This window comes from Bactrocera tryoni, chromosome 5 (assembly GCF_016617805.1).
Source record: "Bactrocera tryoni isolate S06 chromosome 5, CSIRO_BtryS06_freeze2, whole genome shotgun sequence".
Lineage (NCBI taxonomy): Eukaryota > Metazoa > Arthropoda > Insecta > Diptera > Tephritidae > Bactrocera > Bactrocera tryoni.
This window is the reverse complement of record NC_052503.1, coordinates 17,264,946-17,284,269: the sequence shown is the minus strand read 5'-3', so window position 1 is coordinate 17,284,269 and position 19,324 is coordinate 17,264,946. Positions and strand designations below refer to the sequence as shown.

Genomic DNA, 19,324 nt, shown 5'->3' with positions numbered 1-19,324 from the left:
TTGTAATCAGCAATGATTACAAGTAGTAAGTATTGTAATTGAAAGCATTGCAGTAACAGTACTCAAAGTACTTATTATAAGTAAGAGAAATAATATCAAAAATACGAGTATATACCATTCAGACATTTTATTCATAGTAGTAGATTCCATCAGACCAATATCATGTTGGTGTAGCTGTTTTTCATGTTACTTGTGTCTAGCATGTAGTATCATTGAAAAGTACAATTAAAGCATAATAAGACATTTTTAAATATGTATATTTATGTGTAGTTTAGCATTTTAATTAATGTAGTGCCTGTTTTGCATGTTCTATCGACAATTATTATATTTTTTCTATATTTTTCTTTTATTTCGTTATTTTTATTGCTATTACTACTACATATACATATGTACAACTTGCTTGCATCGCTTAAAATTTCATTTGTGCCGTAAAATGTATTGCATTACTCCACCACCATCACACACACATACACATGTATGTATGTCAACGAATGCCGTCGCATGCATTTATTTGCGTTTATCTTCACGCGTTTTTATGATTGTCTCGTTTTGTGCATGACTATTGTCCTGTCGCCGACTGCGCTGCATCCTCTCTGCTATGCTTTGCCTGCTGCTGCCATATGTGTGTGTGTGTGCGTTTGACATGTGTATGCTGTCATTGGCGCCTTATCGTCACAACGATTTGACTGTGTGTCGGCAACTTGTGGCCATAAATACAATGCAATCTTCCTTTGTCTGCTGTGCGTAGAATTTTGGAAAGCAAAATCAGGTTTGTTGTTGTTTCAGTTTTTTTTATGTGAAAAGTTATGTTTTGCTTTATGTTTTATTTATGTATTTGTGCTTAATTGTTTTGCATGTTATTATCAATAATCTAATTTTAGTTAATTGTTTTCGATTGTGTTGCTGCTTTGGTGTACTAATCCGTAGAACAAGCGTTTGATTACAGTGCTTGTGCTTATACTCGTAAAGTAACGAGATTGTGTGGATTTAAGTATTATTGCATGTTGCTTTTAAATTAATTAATTAATATAATATATAATAGTAAATATGTATAAATATTTAAAGTATTTAAATTAAGTCATGTTTGCTAAGTTATTAATAGCTGACTTGAAGTATTGAAAATTTTAGTATGTTTTTGAGCAGAGTAAGCAAAAATTTATACCTGAGTGGTATAGGGTAAATATTTAATGAAAATCTTTATTTCTTAAAAATGAATAATATTATAAATTAAACGCTGTGTGAACTAAAATTTAACTAAAACTTTAACTGAAACTTTTGCTTAAACTTTAACTGAAACTTTAACCAAAAATTTAACTTAAACTTTAACTAAAACTTTAACTGAAACTTTAACTGAAACTTTAACTGAAACTTTAACTAAAACTTTAACTGAAACTTTAACTAAAACTTTAACTAAAACTTTAACTGAAATTTTAACTCAAACTTTAACTGAAACTTTAACTCAAACTTTAACTCAAACTTTAACTGAAACTTTAAGTAAAATTTTAACTGAAACTTTAATACAAATTTTAACTAAAACTTTAACTGAAACTTTAACCAAAAACTTAACTAAAACTTTAACTGAAACTTTAACCAAAAATTTAACTTAAACTTTAGTTAAACTTCAACTGAAACTTTAACTCAGACTTTAAATGGAAATTTAACTTAAATTTTAACTAAAACTTTAACTGAAACTTCAACAAAAAATTTAACTCAAACTTTAACTAAAACTTTTGTTCAAACTTTAACTGAAAATGTATCTCAAACTTTAACTAAAACTTTAAATGAAACTTCAACCAAAAATTTAACTTATACTTTAACTAAAACTTAACCGAAATCACTCGGTGCATTTTTTAGAATAATAAGAGGCACATCTAGTGCTATCGCCTAAACAAAAGTACTAGTTTTTTGTCATTTTTTGAAAGAAAACTAAAAGTTGAGATATTTAAAAAATTTTGAGGGTTTATGCTATTTATACACCTACACTACCACCTTATCACCTGAAATGCAAAATATGATCACATCACTTCTCATAAGCTTACAGGTGACGGAAAAACGTTACAATAGAAACCACTCATTTTAAAACAAATTTGAGTTCTGGTTATAAAATGGTTATATATTGGTTATCTAACAGATAGAGGAAACTAATAATTGTATGCATATGTAAGGTATTGCCTATGCAATGGCTTACAATTGTTATAAAAAATAGCATTTTTGCAAAAAACTGTTTGAATTTTGATTAAATATTATTGTTTTTGGCCGCCAAAAATACATTTTTCATACAATCAAGAAATTTTAAAGTCAGTGTGACTCAAAAGTATATATTTGAAATATTCAATTAAAATTTTTGCAATTTATTTTTAAAGTTATAGACACATACATGTAGACTATTAAAATATGTAAAAACAAAACAAAAAATGTTTCTCGAATTTTCGCACTAAGTGTGCTTCTTAAGTACTCGATTTAGAGCAATAATAAGATTTTTCATATAAAGGGTTATCCATTTGGAGGTTCCCTACTTTTTTTTTAAGGAAAAACATAGAAATTTTGAATTTAATGAGGAGTGTTTATCATTATTCGAAAGAACATTCTTTGGCATTTATTTTTTGAAGATAATCTCTTTGAAATGTTCGCAGCGGCTACGTCTCAAATGGTTCATCTGTTGAGTCCAATTTTCGATGACTCATGCAAGCATTTCGACAGGTAACTGGCGTATGACACGCGTGATGTTTTGCTCCAAGGCCTGAATCAAAGCGGAATTGTCCGCATAGACCTTACGACTTTACATATTCCCAAAGGCAAAAGTCTAACGCTGTGATATCACATGTTCTTGGTGGCCAATCCACTGGCCCAAAACGTGAAATTATCTGCTCACCGAAATGTTCTCTCAATAAATCCATTGATTGATGCGATCTGTAGAAAGTGGCGCCGTTTTGTTGAAAACAAATTTTGCTGAGATCACGGGCTTCAATTTCAGGCATCAAATAGTCGCTTATTGTGGCGCGATAACGGTCGCTATTGATGGTTACGTTCTCACCGACAACATTTTTGAAGTAATGTGGACCGATGGTTCCAAACGTTGTTCTTTCTGGATAAATGACAGCTCTTGTATCTCATCAGATTGCTCTTCGTCCCAAATGCGGCAATTTTGCTGTTTCACATACCCATTGAGCCAGAAATGGGCCTCATCGCTCGGATCTTCTTGGAACCTTTCAGTATCTTTATGTATAATCAAAAGCAAATTGCGAATTTACAATCTATATAACTCTTAATCATACAATTTTAATTTCTGTTATAATATATTTTTCTTGTAAGTACATATATTAAAAATAAGTATTGGAAAGCTTAGACCACCATAGACAGCATATTGCGGCTTCCATAATTTTAACTTAACTCTCACACAAGGATACTGGTTATAAGTTATAATTAAAATTCTTTAAGGGCGCTAAGAGCTTGGTGTAAGCACATACATACATATATACTTATGTACATAACAAAACGCATTTGAAATGAAAGCAACGGTATCTTATGATTACACTAAAATAATAAAACTATACAACCCTTTGCCCCAACACCATTTGTTTGCCTAGAATTACCAATATAATTGTATTTTCCTCTTTCTTTTTTCTCTTCCTGCGCTTCGACAATATTTCTCGCTGCCACTAATCGGCGCATTTGGAATTTGATTGCATTTGCCTGAATACCTTCCGCCTGCACGCGCCAAACGCATACCCCCACACATTCATACAACAACCAACCAACAACAACAACTATCGACAACAGACAACAGTCGTTGCTCTCGGACGAACAAGCCAAAGAAGTCGAACAGATACTCTCCGCTGCGCCCACTGTGGGTGTGGCCGTCGCAGCTGTTGTTGCCACAGCCACTTCACCGACGAGCATTAAAAGTCTAATCGAAGAAACACAACCAGAATCACCGCCAACAGGCGAGCAACAACACGACCTTAAAGTTATTACAGCAACAGCCGCCGTTGCTGACGTCGCCAACGTTGATACTGACACAGCAGCTAGTGACCTACGTGCTCCGGCAAGTGGCGGAAGTAATCCAATAACTGTCACGTTAACAACAGCTAACGGCGAAGGTGGTCTTGCCTTTGCTGTCGAACGGCAGCACGTCCGCAACGACGGCGATGAGGATGATGAGGAGGATGACGACGACGACGACGACGACGGGGATGTCGACATAGTTGGCATTGGCGCCGCACCTGCACACATTTTGAATGCGACCTTCACAAAAGCGGACAGCTCCAATGCTGTAACTAGCAAGGCCAACAGCAACAGCAACTCCAACAACAATAGTAATAATAATACACATGACGACGATGAGCCCGAATGGCTACGTGACGTACTTGAAGCGCCTAATCGCAGTCTTGAGAATTTGCTAATTTCCCGCTGCACAGCTGCCAACGAACGCCGACGTTCGGAGGACAGTCAAAGTGGCAGTGGTGCTGGTTTGGGTGCTGGTGTTGGTGTTGAAAGTCGCGTTGAAAGTAAACATTCCGAGTTGGTAACAGCTTCGAAAGTCGAGACCAGCTACGATGCCGACAATGATTCGACACTTTTCATACAACAACAACAAGACACGCAAACATCGCCCAGCAAACAAGAGCTGCAGTCACAGCAATCACTGTTGAATCAAACATTTATCCAAGATCAAAGCAGTCTAACGCCACATGGTCAAACGGGCGAATCGCTGCAAGAATCGATTGTGTCCGTTGAGTCAACGCAGTCGGATGGCACTCTTAATCAGACGACAACCATCGATGATAGCATAATCTCAAGCAAACATAATTCGACCTACTCATTAGCCGAGGGTGAACTACATTCAATTAATACAAATACGACTACAACCAGTCTTGGTGCAGAACTCGACGACTCACAATTCTATATACCCGAATATCCGCCAGTGAAGAGTAAGGAAGTCTATGTGGAGTCGGGTGTGCATTACTTTGAAGATGGCAACTTTTGGATGGAAGTTCCTGGTAAGTTTTCTTCAACTTGATTTTTTGTTAATGATCCGCTCTTAGGGTTTAATTAGCCTTTACTCGAAGTACTCTGCGGGAGTCCATTAAAATTCTCGGAATGTCTAATTTGACATGTTTTCGTTTTTGATTGTCGAAGGCAGCTGGACCGCGTTCTAAGTTAATCGAATCTACGAATTGACACGAATTTTTATGTTAACAAGAGCTCTCTACCCACCAATATTTCCTAATCTAATTCCAGTTTTAATTAAACATTTCTATGACTGTCGGTTTCACATGACCATTTCTTAAAACTCTATCCCGTTTTAATTAACCGTTCCTATGACTGTTGGTTCCACGTAACAGGAACCGGCGCTTTCAAGTCAGCAGCATTCCTAAAACTATTTACAATCTTAATGAATGGTTCTTATGACAATTGGGTCCACGTAACAGGAACCGGAGCTCTCAACCTAGCAGCATTCCCTACAACTATTTCCAGTCTTAATTCATCGTTCCTGTGACAGTTCGGTCCGAACCGGAACTGGGGCTCTCAACCCAGCAGCATTCCCTAAAATTTTTTCTGGTTTTTATTAACCGTTCCCATGACAGCTGGGTCCAGGAAACTGGAACCGGACTCTCAACCCCGCAGCATTCCCTAAAACTATATCCCGTTTTAATTAACCGTTCTCATGACAGTTGGGTCCAGGAAACTGGAACCGGACTCTCAACCCCGCAGCATTCCCTAAAACTATTTCCCGTTTTAATTAACCATTCCTATGACAGTTGGGTCCACGAAACCGGAAGCAGGGCTCTCAAACCGGCAGCATTTTATAAAACTCTTTCCAGTTTTTATTAATCCAATGTCAGTTGCACAACATAACCGAAACGGACCCGGTTTTATATCCAGCCATGTACTGTAAACTCGGCAGTATTCCACACTCTTATTTGGGGAATGTTTTCTGCCATTGCAACAACAATAACTGCCATCTCTATATTCCCTACTGTACTGGTTTTCCCTTTGATTGTCAGTCTTCATTCAACTAATGTGAAAATATTTCAAGATGTTAGGGATTATCATTCCCGCCCACTTTATTCTATGACTGTTCGGAACTTATTGTCAAGGTCTCCAAATAATATTATTTTCTACTGTGACTTTCTTTTCTTAGGACTGCTGGACTTTGATGACGATGAACTCTCCTACCCGCCAATACCAGTGAAAAAGAATACCAAAGTACGCTTCAGTTCGGGACCCATACAAGTATTTTCAACATTCTCCGTAACTGATTATGATCGTCGCAATGAAGATGTCGATCCCGTTGCCGCTTCAGCCGAATATGAGCTGGAGAAGCGTGTCGAGAAGATGCACGTCTTCCCGGTGGAATTGATGAAAGGACCCGAAGGTTTAGGTTTGAGCATTATTGGCATGGGCGTTGGCGCCGATGCTGGTCTCGAAAAATTGGGTATATTCGTAAAGACGATAACCGATAACGGCGCGGCAGCACGCGACGGACGCATACAGGTGAGTTGAAATTTTCAAGTTTTGACACCGACGGTGTGTACATTATGGTCAGCTCCCGGCATCGATCCATCAGGCCATATACATCTACATACATATTTATATAGACGTATATATAATTATATGCATATATGTAGGTATATAGTTAGTTTTGGTGGCTGGGTGTTTGGGAGCGCATTTGTACTTGCTTTAGTTAAAACTTTTAAATTTGCTCAGGTCAACGATCAAATCATCGAAGTCGATGGCAAAAGTTTAGTGGGCGTTACGCAAGCGTATGCCGCATCGGTGTTACGCAACACTTCCGGTTTGGTGAAATTTCAAATTGGACGTGAACGTGATCCGGAAAATTCAGAGGTGGCGCAATTGATACGCCTGAGTCTGCAAGCGGATCGCGAGAAGGAGGAGAGACTGAAAAGGTGAGTCTGCGGATTTGAAAGAATTTTGGTTAACAGTTAATTTTATATTTGTGTATTTTATGATATTTAGACAACAAGAGGAGTACTTGCGTCGTACGCTCGACTACTCGGAGGACTCCACACAACCGGTTTCGGCCAACTCTAGTGTTTGCGAGGGACCCTCGAGTCCCGTACAAGTCGAACATCCAATGGAGGTCGAGGCTACACACTCACAGGAGGTAGAGTCTCTGAAGAGGCTGCTACAGGAGGTATGTAAAATGTCGCCGTAATGAAATTTTTTGGACTTTAATAAACCGTTTGGAGTGTTCGAAGAGTTTTAATCTGTTTAAACCTTTTATATGTTTCTTTATGTGATTTACTTATGACGTGGATTCACGAAAATATTACGAAAACAAAACGAATATGTACGAAAAAACTAAAATAAACGCTAAAAACGTTACAAAACATTACGAAAATGCAGCATAAAGCGGTAATTGGTTCAAACGAATAACTATAAATAACTTTTAGCGAATTCATGTGCTCTTTCGTTCTTGCCCGAATTTCACTTTTGCATTTATTTGTGTGTTTTTTTCTTCTTTATTTTTTTGTGCAAGTTTAAAGTAATCATTTATTAAGTAATTTTGTCCATAATTAAACTTAACTCTTCTTCGTTTCTTAGCCCTAAACAGTTTGCCACGAAGTTTGTAACACCCGGAAGTAAAAGTCGGAGACCCTATAAAATATATATTAAATATGAAATTAATGATTAGCATGATGAGCTAAGTCTGTCTGCCTATCTGTCTGTATACCAACAATCTTTGAGCTATCGATCTGAAATTTATAAAATTCTTTCTTTCGCCCTTTTCTATCGCTTGTTGGATGAAAATCAAGTCCTCATATGAAAAACTTTTTTATTAGACATGCTAGCTTCACTAAATTTTACATAGATTGTTAGCCAAGGCATCGCTATAATATCCGAATAAATCTTTCGGATCGGATCACTATAGCACATAGCTGTCATATAAACTGATCGGTCAAAATGAAGTCTTTATATGAAAAATTTTTTTATTTGATGAGAAATTTGTCCCAAATTCGGCATGGATTATTGCCAATATCAGTGGTACAATCTGCGGGAAAATTTTTCAGATCGGTTCACTATAGCGTGTAGCTGCCATACAAACTGATCGGCCAAATTAAAGTCCTTGTATAGAAAACTTTTTTATTTTACAAGATATCTTTATGAAATTTGGCGTGGATTATTGTTTGAAATAACAGTACAATCTCCGAAGAAATTGTTTAGAACGGACCACAATTGCATATGGCTGTTATACAAAGTGATCGGTAAAATCAAGTCCTTGTATGAAAAACTTTTTTATATGACAAGATATTTTGACGAAATTTGGCATATATTATTTTCCAAAGCAATGTTACTGTTTCCGCGAAAATCGTTCAGATCGGAGCAATATTTCATATAGCTGTCTTACAAACCAATCTACCAATTTTTTTTATACTTTTATGCTATAAAAATGCCCATGTATAGGGTATTATAACGAAGTGTATTTATTTTCTTGTTTTGTTATAAATTTTATTTTTGAATGTTGTTTCTTTTCATTAATGTTTTTTTAGAGCGAATTGAGTTGCCTGTTGAAAGACGACATTATTGATACGCTTAAGCGTAAGGTAGGTGTCGCCTTTATTTTTTGCATTTTTACTTTATTGTTCTACATTGTTTTGCTTACCATTACTAACCATACTCATGACGCTTTTACTTTGCTATAATTATTTTTGTGTACGCATGCGCTTTCATTTTCACACATGCCACACACTGCTTCAATCACTAATCGTTCATTTCTCCTTCCACATCAGCTCGTCAAACTGGAAACCACCGGCAATGAAAATGAGCTACTCAGCGAGCGTCTGCGCCAAAGCGAACGCGAGCTCACCAATATCAAAAAAGAGGCTTCAAATCTACAGAATATGTTACAACAATCACAGGCGCAATATATGGCGCTCGATAAGAAATACAACAAAGCCAAACGTTTGGTACGTGAATACCAACAACGCGAAGTGGACATGTGTCATCGCGAGGAATTCTACCAGCAACTGTTGCAGGAGAAAGACACCGAATACAATGCACTTGTTAAGAAACTGAAAGATCGTGTCATCAATTTGGAACACGAATTGCAAGAGACACAACGTAAGGCCGGCTTTCCCGTTGGTTTGCCCTACGACAGCGCTACGCTTAAGCTGACGCCACAAATGATGCGTAAAACGCCGCCAAAACCGTTGTTCCAGAAACTCGAAACGGAATTGTCCGATACGGAGATTTCCGATCTATCACCCGATGGCGAGGGTGTCAAAACGGCGACTGTGGAACGTAAAGTGCCAATTAAAGATGAATTGGATGCCGCCGTGCCGCAGCATGAACTTCTGGACAATACCGTTACAAAGACGAAAATCGATTTAGGTAAGTGGAAAAGCAGAAAGTGCTGAAAGTATGTATGAAGTGATTAATTTATGTTGACAGTTATCTAGTATGTATAAATATACATACATACATTTTATATAAGAAATTGTTGAACTCTCTTACTTGTCTAAAATTGTTGTGTGAGTTGGCAATGCTTTGGCTCGTTTTTTTGTATTTCGAATTACTCGTAGTTCAGACAGTTGTTGGTGGCGGTTGTTGTTTTAACTTTTTATTAATAATTGCACTGAATATTAAATATTGAATTAACGAATGAACGAATTAAATTTAGCAAAAGGATTTTAATAACACTTTAACGCACTGAATTCAAAAGGGATGGTGGAGGAATTTTGAGATTATATTTCTTCTGTATACTGACAGTTAGGTAACGGAAACATTTCTTATCTATCTTTCTAAAAAAATCAATTTGAAAGAAATTTAGTTAAAAATTTCTCATATTTATTTTAATTATCTGCAAATAAATATAATAATGGCATCAGACTTTGAGGTCATAATTATGATTAAATTTTTATTTTAATAACTATTTTAATTTTTAGAAAATTAGAAGAGAGTCTAAAATGACTAACAATACAACATTTCAATGAGGTCGAAGTATATATTTTGAATTTTTGTAGAAATAATGGAAATCTAAAGACATGTTTTGAATTTCATCGCACAAATTCTTCAGAAACTGAGTGAATTGTTGCCTAAATAATCGTGAATGGCCTCAAAAGTACGAATTTCGCGCCTAAAAGGTCTAAATTTCACATTGTTTTACTTTCAAACCCGAATGATTAAGCAGAATAAGCCTTCAATAAAAACGGGTTTAAGAAATTGTGAAAAATTTCGACTCATAGTACAGAATATTGAATATGAAAAGATATGAAAGTGAATTCACGATAAATTTTTTAAGTATTGCGCACATTTTAGTAATTTTTAATATCTATAAGCTTATTAGTTCACCCGTTCCTTATAACTGCTTATTGCTTTTTCTTATGACTATAGAAATCATAATTTAAAATACTCATATCACCTTTCATTGTAATATTTATCATAAATCATAAATCACAAATCACACTAATTGCAAAAAAGTGCTTATATCAGGAATAAATTTATAATCTCAATTAATTTTTTTTATTAAAAAGCATAATTTTCTAATAAAAAAATTTAATAAGTTTAAGGGATATTTTTAATAACAGTTTAAAAAAAATTAAATAAACTCAAATTTTAAATAGAAGAATTTTGCCTTAATTGAAAAAATGGATAACTCAAAAATAACTTTTTTAGTAAAATAAATTTAAATTACCAAGTTTAAGGATTTTTCATTTTGAAAAAGAAATTAACTCAAGACTACATTTTTAGAGAAACAAATTAAATAAGTTCAAATTAGCAAATATTTTTTTTTATTTCAAAAAGTGTATTACACAGAAATTCATTTTTAGAAAGAAAAAATTTAAATTAATTTAAATCTTCCATTGTAAGGATTAGTTTAATTGCAAAAAGAAATAACTCGGAAATAACTTGTTAGAAAAAGAATTGTAAATTAATTAAAATGTTCAAATAAAATAATTTTTTTGGTTGGAAAAAATTCATAACTCAGAAATAACTTATTGGGAAAAAAATCTAAAAATTAAAATTTTGGAATAAAACTGTTTAAGTCAAGTCGAAATATTACGTAAGAGGAATAAATTTACATGAATTTAAGTTTAAAAAAAAAATATATATTTTTTTTACTCTAAATAATGCAACACTCTGAATAACTGTTTTGAAAATGAAATTTAAATAAATTAAAATTTTCAAATAAGTTTTTTTTTGTAATAGGAAAACATGTAAAACTAATTTTAGAAAAAAATTTGAAACAAAACCATTCTTCGAAAAACTGCCTAATTCAAAAATAAAATATTGAAATAAATTAAAATTTTCAAATATAAATGTTTTTTTCTAATATATATTTTTTTTAAATTAAAAGCTTTTTTCAAGCAATAATACAGTAATGATGTTAACAATGTATGTAGCTGTATTAAATGCAAAAAAATCATAAATCAATACTATTTTTTTCCAAGGCAAACAAAAATTATTTGGGAAACATTTTTTTTTTCATTCAAAAAAATGAAAAAAAAATTCATTAAAAAATATTCATTAAAATGAAAAAAAAAAATCATTAAAAAATATTCATAAAAATGAAAAAAAAAAACATTAAATTTTTTTTTTTTTTTTCACGTTAAAAAAAAAAATGTAAACGAAAAAATTAACGAAAAACTTTTTTTGAAATTTTTTTTTTAATATGAAAGCTAAACAAATTTTTTTAATAGAAAAATATAATTTCTTTTATTAATAAAATTTAATAAAAAATTAATAAACTTATATTGAAAATTATTTTCAATAATGACTACAATAAAAAATCATATTTAAAGGAAATATTAAATCTATGTTTCATATTATAGTTACATTAAATGCCAGAAAATCATACGACTTTATTAATTTTTTTCTAAGACAAAAGAAAATAATTTGAAAATAAAAATTTTTGCCCGAAAATACAACAATAAAAATAAATTAATAATTTTTAAATAAAGAGTTGATCTTAATAATTTTAAATTATAAAAAATAATATAAGTATAATATTAAGAATTATTTAAAATAAATAAATAAAAAAAAAAAAACAAAATCAAAATTACCATATTAATACAAAAATTAAGAAAGATACATTTTTTTTTATTAAAAAAATTAAGGCCGGTAATAATAAAATCCATAAAAGAACTATTTTTTATAAAAAATAATAAATCTGTGTTCAATAATACAACATAATACAGTTTAAAAAGTTAAAATTAAATTATTACAACCTTTTATACTCTTGCAACCAGTTGCTACAGAGTATTATAGTTTTGTTAAATTTTATTTTTTTAATAAAATTGTTAATTAAAATTAATTCTAATTCTTTTATGTGTAATTATAAAGTTTACCAATAATATCGATAATTATTTTAAAAAATAAAAATTAAATTTATTTTAATGAAAAAAAAAAAATTAAAAAATTAATAAAAAAAAGATAACAAAAATAAAAGTAATTATATAAGCAAAAATTTTGGTTGATAAATTAATAAATTTAAATTCAATAACAAAATTAGACAAAGGAGGTTTAAGTAATGTTTTGCTCTTAGTGTGCCATCTCATCATCATTTATCCATACATAAGTGCTGAGAGGCTCCTACATACTTACAATTGCCATCATTCACACGCATATTAAACAGTTTCAGTGTAATTCTTAGCATTTCGTTGAACATAATTCTACATTCGTTATTTTTATACATTTCTTTCTATCTCTTTCAATAAATTGTGCCTGTGTCCTGTTTGCTGCCATTTGCATATACATACATATATTGTTGTTTGTGTTGTTGATGTGCTTTTGTCCAAAAACCAAACAAAAAAAATTACACTACTTGCCGCCTACATTTCGCTGCTGCTTGACTGCCGCTCAACAATTACAAACAAACAAAATAAAACCAAAACAAAACCAAAAATTGCAATAAAATCGCTTTCGCCGCCGCCGCTTGTTGCCTTTCTAACCAAATATAAACACACAAATAAATATACATATAAACAAAATCAAAAATTGAAAAACGAAAAGCATCACGTGGTGGTTTAGCTAATCGCCAGCTGCCTTCAACAGCAAACAACAGCAACAACAACTGCAATACAACAAACACTGCAACTACTAACAACGCCAGCGTTAGCGCAACCACAAACACCACTGCCGTCGCCACCACCAACAACAGCAACAGCAGCAGTAGCAACAGCAACAGCAACAATAGCCAAATTTACAGCGCCCCCACAGCCGCTAACAGCACTACTAACGCCCCCAGCTACAGCCACAGCAGCAGCAGCAACAGCAACAGCAGCAATAATAACGGCATCAAGAGCATCACTTTCGGCAAGCGCACGCTCAGCAACAGCAGCTCTGACTGTGCGCTCGAAGACAGTGAGGACGATGGCACCGCCACCACGGTGGCGCATGTGCACGCCAGTGCCGCCTCCGACAGCAACGGGCTCTCGAACGGCAGCAATGGCAGTAGCGTTATCCACCGTAGTTATTTACAGCAACAACAGCAGCAACATGCCACCAACGGTCATCACAGCAATGTGAGCGCGGGCACCACAACTGCCATACTGTTGAATTCGACCGCCACAGCGGGTAGCGGTGTGGCGACTGCGCGCGAACAGCAAATCAATCAGCTGTATGCTCAAGTGCATAAGGATCATAATAAGAGCGCCGTAGCGGCAGCGGCAGCAGCTGCCGGTCTTGGTCATTCGACCATACCGAATATATTTAAGAATGCTATTGGTTCGCCGCCCGACGTCAGCGTTGGTGTCGGTGTCGGTGTCGGTGTCGGCGGCATTGTTGGCGGTGTTGGCGATTTCCATCGCAGCAATATGACAACGTTCGGTACTAGCAGTCGTGATCTCAATAGTTCATACGATTCCATTTTAGGCTCAAACGATAAACTCTCCGAGAATGAGCAATCATCGGAGAATTGGATGTATCCGAGTCGTCGACGTGTCGGACCGACTGGTGCCATTATAAGTGGCAAAATGCCACCATCATCATTTACGGAACAACTAAATCAGGCGCTCTCCGAACGTGAGAGGTAAGTGAATGTATCTGATTAAATTGTATATCAAAACTATAGTTGGAAATTGTTTTGTGCGAGACCGAAATTTGGCATAGATTATTGTCCAAGGCAACGGTACAATCCCCATACAAATTGTTCAGATCGGACTACTATATCATGTAGCTGCCATACAAACTGATCGATCAATGTCAAGACCTTGTATAAAAAACTTTTTTATTTGGCAAGAAATCTGCACGAATTTTGGCATAGGTTATTGTCCATAACACCTCTACAATCTCTGAACAAATTGTCCAGATTGGCCCACTGTGGCATAAAGCTGTCATACAAACTGATCAGTTAAACTCAAGTCCTTGTATGGAAAACTTTTTTATTTGTCAAGACATCTTCATGAAATTTAGCGGGAATGATTGACCAAAGGAGCGCTACAATCTTTCGACATATTATTCAGATCGGCCTACTATAGCATATAGCTGCCATACAAACTGATCATTCAACTCACATCCTTGTATGGAAACATTTTTATTTGTTAAGATATCTTCATGAAATTTAGCAAGAATGATTGCCCAAAGGAGCGCTAGAATATCTGAATGAAATGTTCAGATCGGCCTGCTATAGCATATAGCTGCCATACAAACTGATCGATTAAACTCAAGTCCTTGTATGGAAAACAATTTTATTTGACAAGATATCTTCATGAAATTTAGCGGGAATGATTGCCCAAAGGAGCGCAACAATATCTGAATAAATTGCTCAGATCGGCCAGCTATAGCATATAGCTGCCATACAAACTGATCGTTTAACTCACGTCCTTGTATGGAAAACATTTTTATTTGACAAGATATTTTCACGAAATTTGTATTATAGCTGCTACAGTTCACGTTTCTTCCTGTTTTTCAATTTATTTTTCTAATTATAGTAGCTTTGATATTTTTCTTAACCTCAAAAAACCATATAGTATTCATACCAAAACAGTATCTCAAACATATTTTACTCTTAAATAATATGCACGTCATTAAAATATTCTTTATACTACATTTTCCCGATTTATAGACGACTTGGTGACGGCTCCTCGCGTCATTCCAGCGATGATTACACCGAAATCAATAAAAGCCAAAGCACAGCGGCCATAAACTGTAAGACACTAATCAATGAAATACGACAAGCGGTGAATGAGGCGCAGCCCAAAGGTAAGCAACAAACAATACAATACTAAATGGCATTTATTACATACAATTGCACAATAATTTTCTTGATATTTTCCACTAAAAAAAGAAGATTTATAAAAATTACTTGCGCTCACTTCTACCAACCAAGCCAAACACTCAACCAATGCATATCCCTAAACTCTATTTTATAACCGTATATTGACTGCTCTTTCACATACAAACTCAAACTTTATTTCGTATACTATATGCCTAAATAGTCGTATATATTATATGCCATATATATATAATTATTTACTATATGCTATCTGTCGTTTGCATCCACATTTCTTGCACCCAAACTAAGCATTACAGTACATTTCGTTGTATAATTATACTCGTACTATCCCGTAACTGTTTCTTATTGACTTTATGCAACTGTATCAAACACATATATATGTATATGTATGTATGTACCATTTGCGCGCCCATAATAATACTAACCCGAGTAACTTTTTGTACTTTCTTTTTCTTCACGTTTGCTCTTGTATTTGATTTTCCTGAATATGGTAATAAATAATGACAATGACAAAATTTTAATAATAATTTGTTTAAATCATGCTATGCTGCCGCATTCTACGTTGTGGTAAAACAAACAACATTTTATAATAATACCATAATAAAACTTTAACCCTCTTACGCCTAACATTTAATATAAAATATATATTTATATTTTACACAACCTTTAACATTTGTGGTGGTTACATTTTAAAACAAAAACAATAAAAATATATAATAAATGAATGTGTGCACAGTTAAACAAGTTATACCTCAATCCCTCTCTCCGCCTGGCACAGTGCCATGGCAACAGCAGCAGCAACAACAGCAGGCGACCGGACCACCCTCACCCACTAGCATGTCATCGGGCTGCTCCTCACCCGGCTACTCGCCCAGTCGTGCCATTGATTTGTCCGGTTCGAGCAGCAGCTTTTCGGATCGCAAGGCAGCCGCTTGCTACAATTACAAAGGCGGACCCGTGCATGAATGGACCAAGGAGCAGGTGAGTACTAAATGAAATTAATTAAACGCTGAAAAGGGTATATTAAAACATATCAATAGTCATATTGACGAGCTGCGTCCATTTAGCCAAATCCATGTCTGTATATATTCGAACTGGTATCTCAGTGTTTGAGTTATCGTTCTGAAGTTTTGCACAAGTGCAAGTCTCCTTCAGCAGCTGCTTGGTTGTTGAAGTCACTGACATCGAACCACTATAGCCTATAGTTGCCATACAAACTGAGCGATCAAAACCAAGTCTTTGTATAGAAAACTTTTTTATTTAACGAGATATGTTCACTAAATTTGGCATGTAGTTTTGTCCAGACCAACACTATAATCAGCATTGAAATTGTGCAGATCGGTTCACTATAGCATATAGCTGTCATACAAACTAAAGAAACAAAATCGAGCTCTAGTATGGTAAACTTTCTTATTTGACGAGATATGTTCACGAAATTTGTCATGAACTATTGCCAAAACCTAAGAAACAATCTCCAAAAAAATTACTCAAATCATAGCAAAACAACATATAGCTGCCATACAACTAAACGATCAAAATCATGTGCTTGTATGGAAAACTTTTTTATTTGACGAGAGACGAACATTAATACCCTTCATCAGCAATTTTTTTTTTTAAATATTTCTTTAACAAATATAATAAATTTCATTTACAACAGGTTGGCCACTGGCTGATGGGCATCGAATTGGAGCGTTACATACCCGTTTTCAAGGAGCACAACGTTGAAGGCGGCGCACTGCTGTCGCTAGACTCGAAAGACTTCAAAACGCTCGGCGTCAGCGGTGACGACAAACATCGACTGAAGCGTCGTCTCAAGGATCTCAAGGCGAGCATCGAAAAGGAGCGCAAAGATCAGGAGCGCGAGCGACGCGAACGCGAGAAAGCTATACGCAAAGCAGAGAAAAAAGCGGCCAAAAAGAAATAGGCTTAGTTCAATTAGTAACAACTAAATAGTATGCTGAAACTCAAAGTAAAAGTAAAATAAGTGGTAACACACAACAACAAAAAATATATAAAATATATAAGAAAACAATTAGCAGTTATAGTAAGTAGTCATAATAGAAATTATAGTAAAGTTTAACAAGTAAAACAATCGATAATTAATGCACTTAAAAGTAAGCAACAACCAAAAATATGTACTCTATGGTATATACTAAGCAGCACATAAATGAGTGGTCACAGATGCGTTTCGCGTGTTGGCGAGTGGTGTGGTCAGTTGTTGTGGAAGTGGTAGAAAATTATTTGATTTTTGTAAATGATTTTTTCAATATAAGTTTGACATCGCTAATTTGTACTTTATAAACAAGCAAGTAAGAAAATCAAAATGAAATAATTTTTTACACTCTATAACTCAACTGAAATTGGTACGTGTTTTTGTTTAAATAATAAGTAATTTATTATAATATAAAAAAGCTTCAAATAGTAATTTTAAATTTTAAGTAAATTTTACGAAATTTGTATGTTCACCGAATATTACTATGAAGTTTAGCGTATAAGTCACTAGATGTGTGTGTATGCACAGCACTTGAACGAAGCAGCAGCTGCGACACTGAAATGAAAATTGAATTTACAAAAATTAAATATAAAATGGCAGAACATTTGAAATTCACTGACGAAGTTATTGAAACGAGTATGACCGAAGAGGAGCGTTTGTAGTAGCGTAAGCGTTAAGTCATTTGCTGAGCGACATAGTTAATTGATGCGAGACTTGGCTACAAAAAAAAAAAAACAAAACAAAAGAGAGAAAGAAAAAACAGAGAAATATATAAACAAAGGACTGATTTTATGAATAAATGAATTAATTTAAATGTAAACGCGTAAAAAACACTTAACGAGGTTTAATGCATATTAATATGAAATAAAATAATCGAAAAATATAAAAAATATATATAATTATTTTTTAACTTTAACTACTATTTATGGCGTATACCGCAAATAACTTTAAATAATTTATATAGAAAACACACATAACAACAACAATGAACACACAAAGCTTACATATTTCCGTGCAAAAAAAAAACAACATAAAAAGCGATGAATTTCTTCAATATAATAATATTTTTTTTTGTCTTATAAAACTGAATTGAAATGTGTTAGCGAAGACAGTAAGCAAATGCAGCAGTGTTGTAGAAAATTTAAAAATTATTTTTTATGGACATTTTTTCTATAAATTTATAATGAAGTATGCTTTGAAAATTGTAGTTACAATTTCTTTTCTACCATTTTTTCTAAATTGTTTGTTGAAATTTTCGGTTTTGAGGTTAGTTCTGCCGTTGAGTAGTATGAAAACGGTAGTTAAACGTATATTTATTGATATTTGATTGAATTTTTAGTAATACAGTTTCGAGCTTACATATTTCCGCTATTAAGTTTTTTCAAAATTAATTAATAATTATACATATTTTTTAATTTTTTGTTTTTAATTTCCGTAAATTAAATTTTTAATTGATAATAATTAATAAATTGTTGATTAATAAGAATTATTAAATTTTTGAGTTCTTCCACATAATTTTTTAGTTTTTGAAATACATTTTCGATAACACGGTTTTGAGGTTAGTTGTTCCGTTGTTGATTTGCATCAAAACTGAAGATTCGCAGTATTTTTTTTTAATTACATTTTTTTTCTTCTAATTATTCGTTAAATTTTTGTTTTAAATATTCGATTCATGGTTTTAAGGTTAGTTCCGTTTTGAAGTTTTTTTTTTTATTTTGAAGTATTATTTTTTAATTTTTTAATTAATTCGTTTAATTTTTTTAACTAAATTTTCAATAATAAATTTTTGAGGTTTGTTGCGCTTTCGTGTCTAAGATCTTAATTACTTTGATTTTAACATTTAAATCTTAGCCATCTATTTTTTGGTTACTCTAAAGTTTCAACAGTAGAAATATCTTAAATATTTTTGCATACCTAACTGTTTCATTTCAAAACTATTTTTAATGCAATATATGCTATTTTTTATTATTTATGTTATAAATTATATTAAAGTTTTATATATTGCTAATGAAAGTTGAAGTCAGCAAACAACAAACTGCTTACATCTGGTAAAGAAACTGAAGAGAAACAGGTATTTAAAATTCGAGAAGATCCACAGAAAAATACATAAAATACAGTGAAGCCTCTAA

At 33.5% G+C, this 19,324-nt stretch overlaps 1 protein-coding gene across 10 annotated transcripts in view; it reads left to right on the top strand.

Moving 5' to 3' along the window:
• Positions 1–17,799, top strand: part of LOC120776380 — a 208,437-nt gene extending 190,638 nt beyond the window's left edge. For 4 of the 10 annotated variants that reach the window (XM_040106982.1, XM_040106983.1, XM_040106984.1 and 1 more), the window contains 11 exons: positions 749–769; positions 3,781–5,000; positions 6,146–6,498; positions 6,712–6,911; positions 6,982–7,159; positions 8,517–8,570; positions 8,757–9,357; positions 12,979–13,996; positions 15,032–15,168; positions 15,939–16,183; positions 16,860–17,799. In XM_040106982.1, coding sequence (XP_039962916.1) covers positions 749–769; positions 3,781–5,000; positions 6,146–6,498; positions 6,712–6,911; positions 6,982–7,159; positions 8,517–8,570; positions 8,757–9,357; positions 12,979–13,996; positions 15,032–15,168; positions 15,939–16,183; positions 16,860–17,126 — 4,294 coding nt within the window. In that variant the 3' untranslated portion in view covers positions 17,127–17,799. Of the gene's footprint in view, positions 1–748; positions 770–3,780; positions 5,001–6,145; positions 6,499–6,711; positions 6,912–6,981; positions 7,160–7,371; positions 7,381–8,516; positions 8,571–8,756; positions 9,358–12,978; positions 13,997–15,031; positions 15,169–15,938; positions 16,184–16,859 lie in introns of all 10 variants that reach the window. The other 6 variants (XM_040106990.1, XM_040106989.1, XM_040106987.1 and 3 more) reach the window with 6 other exon arrangements.
• Positions 17,800–19,324: the final 1,525 nt, after the last annotated feature.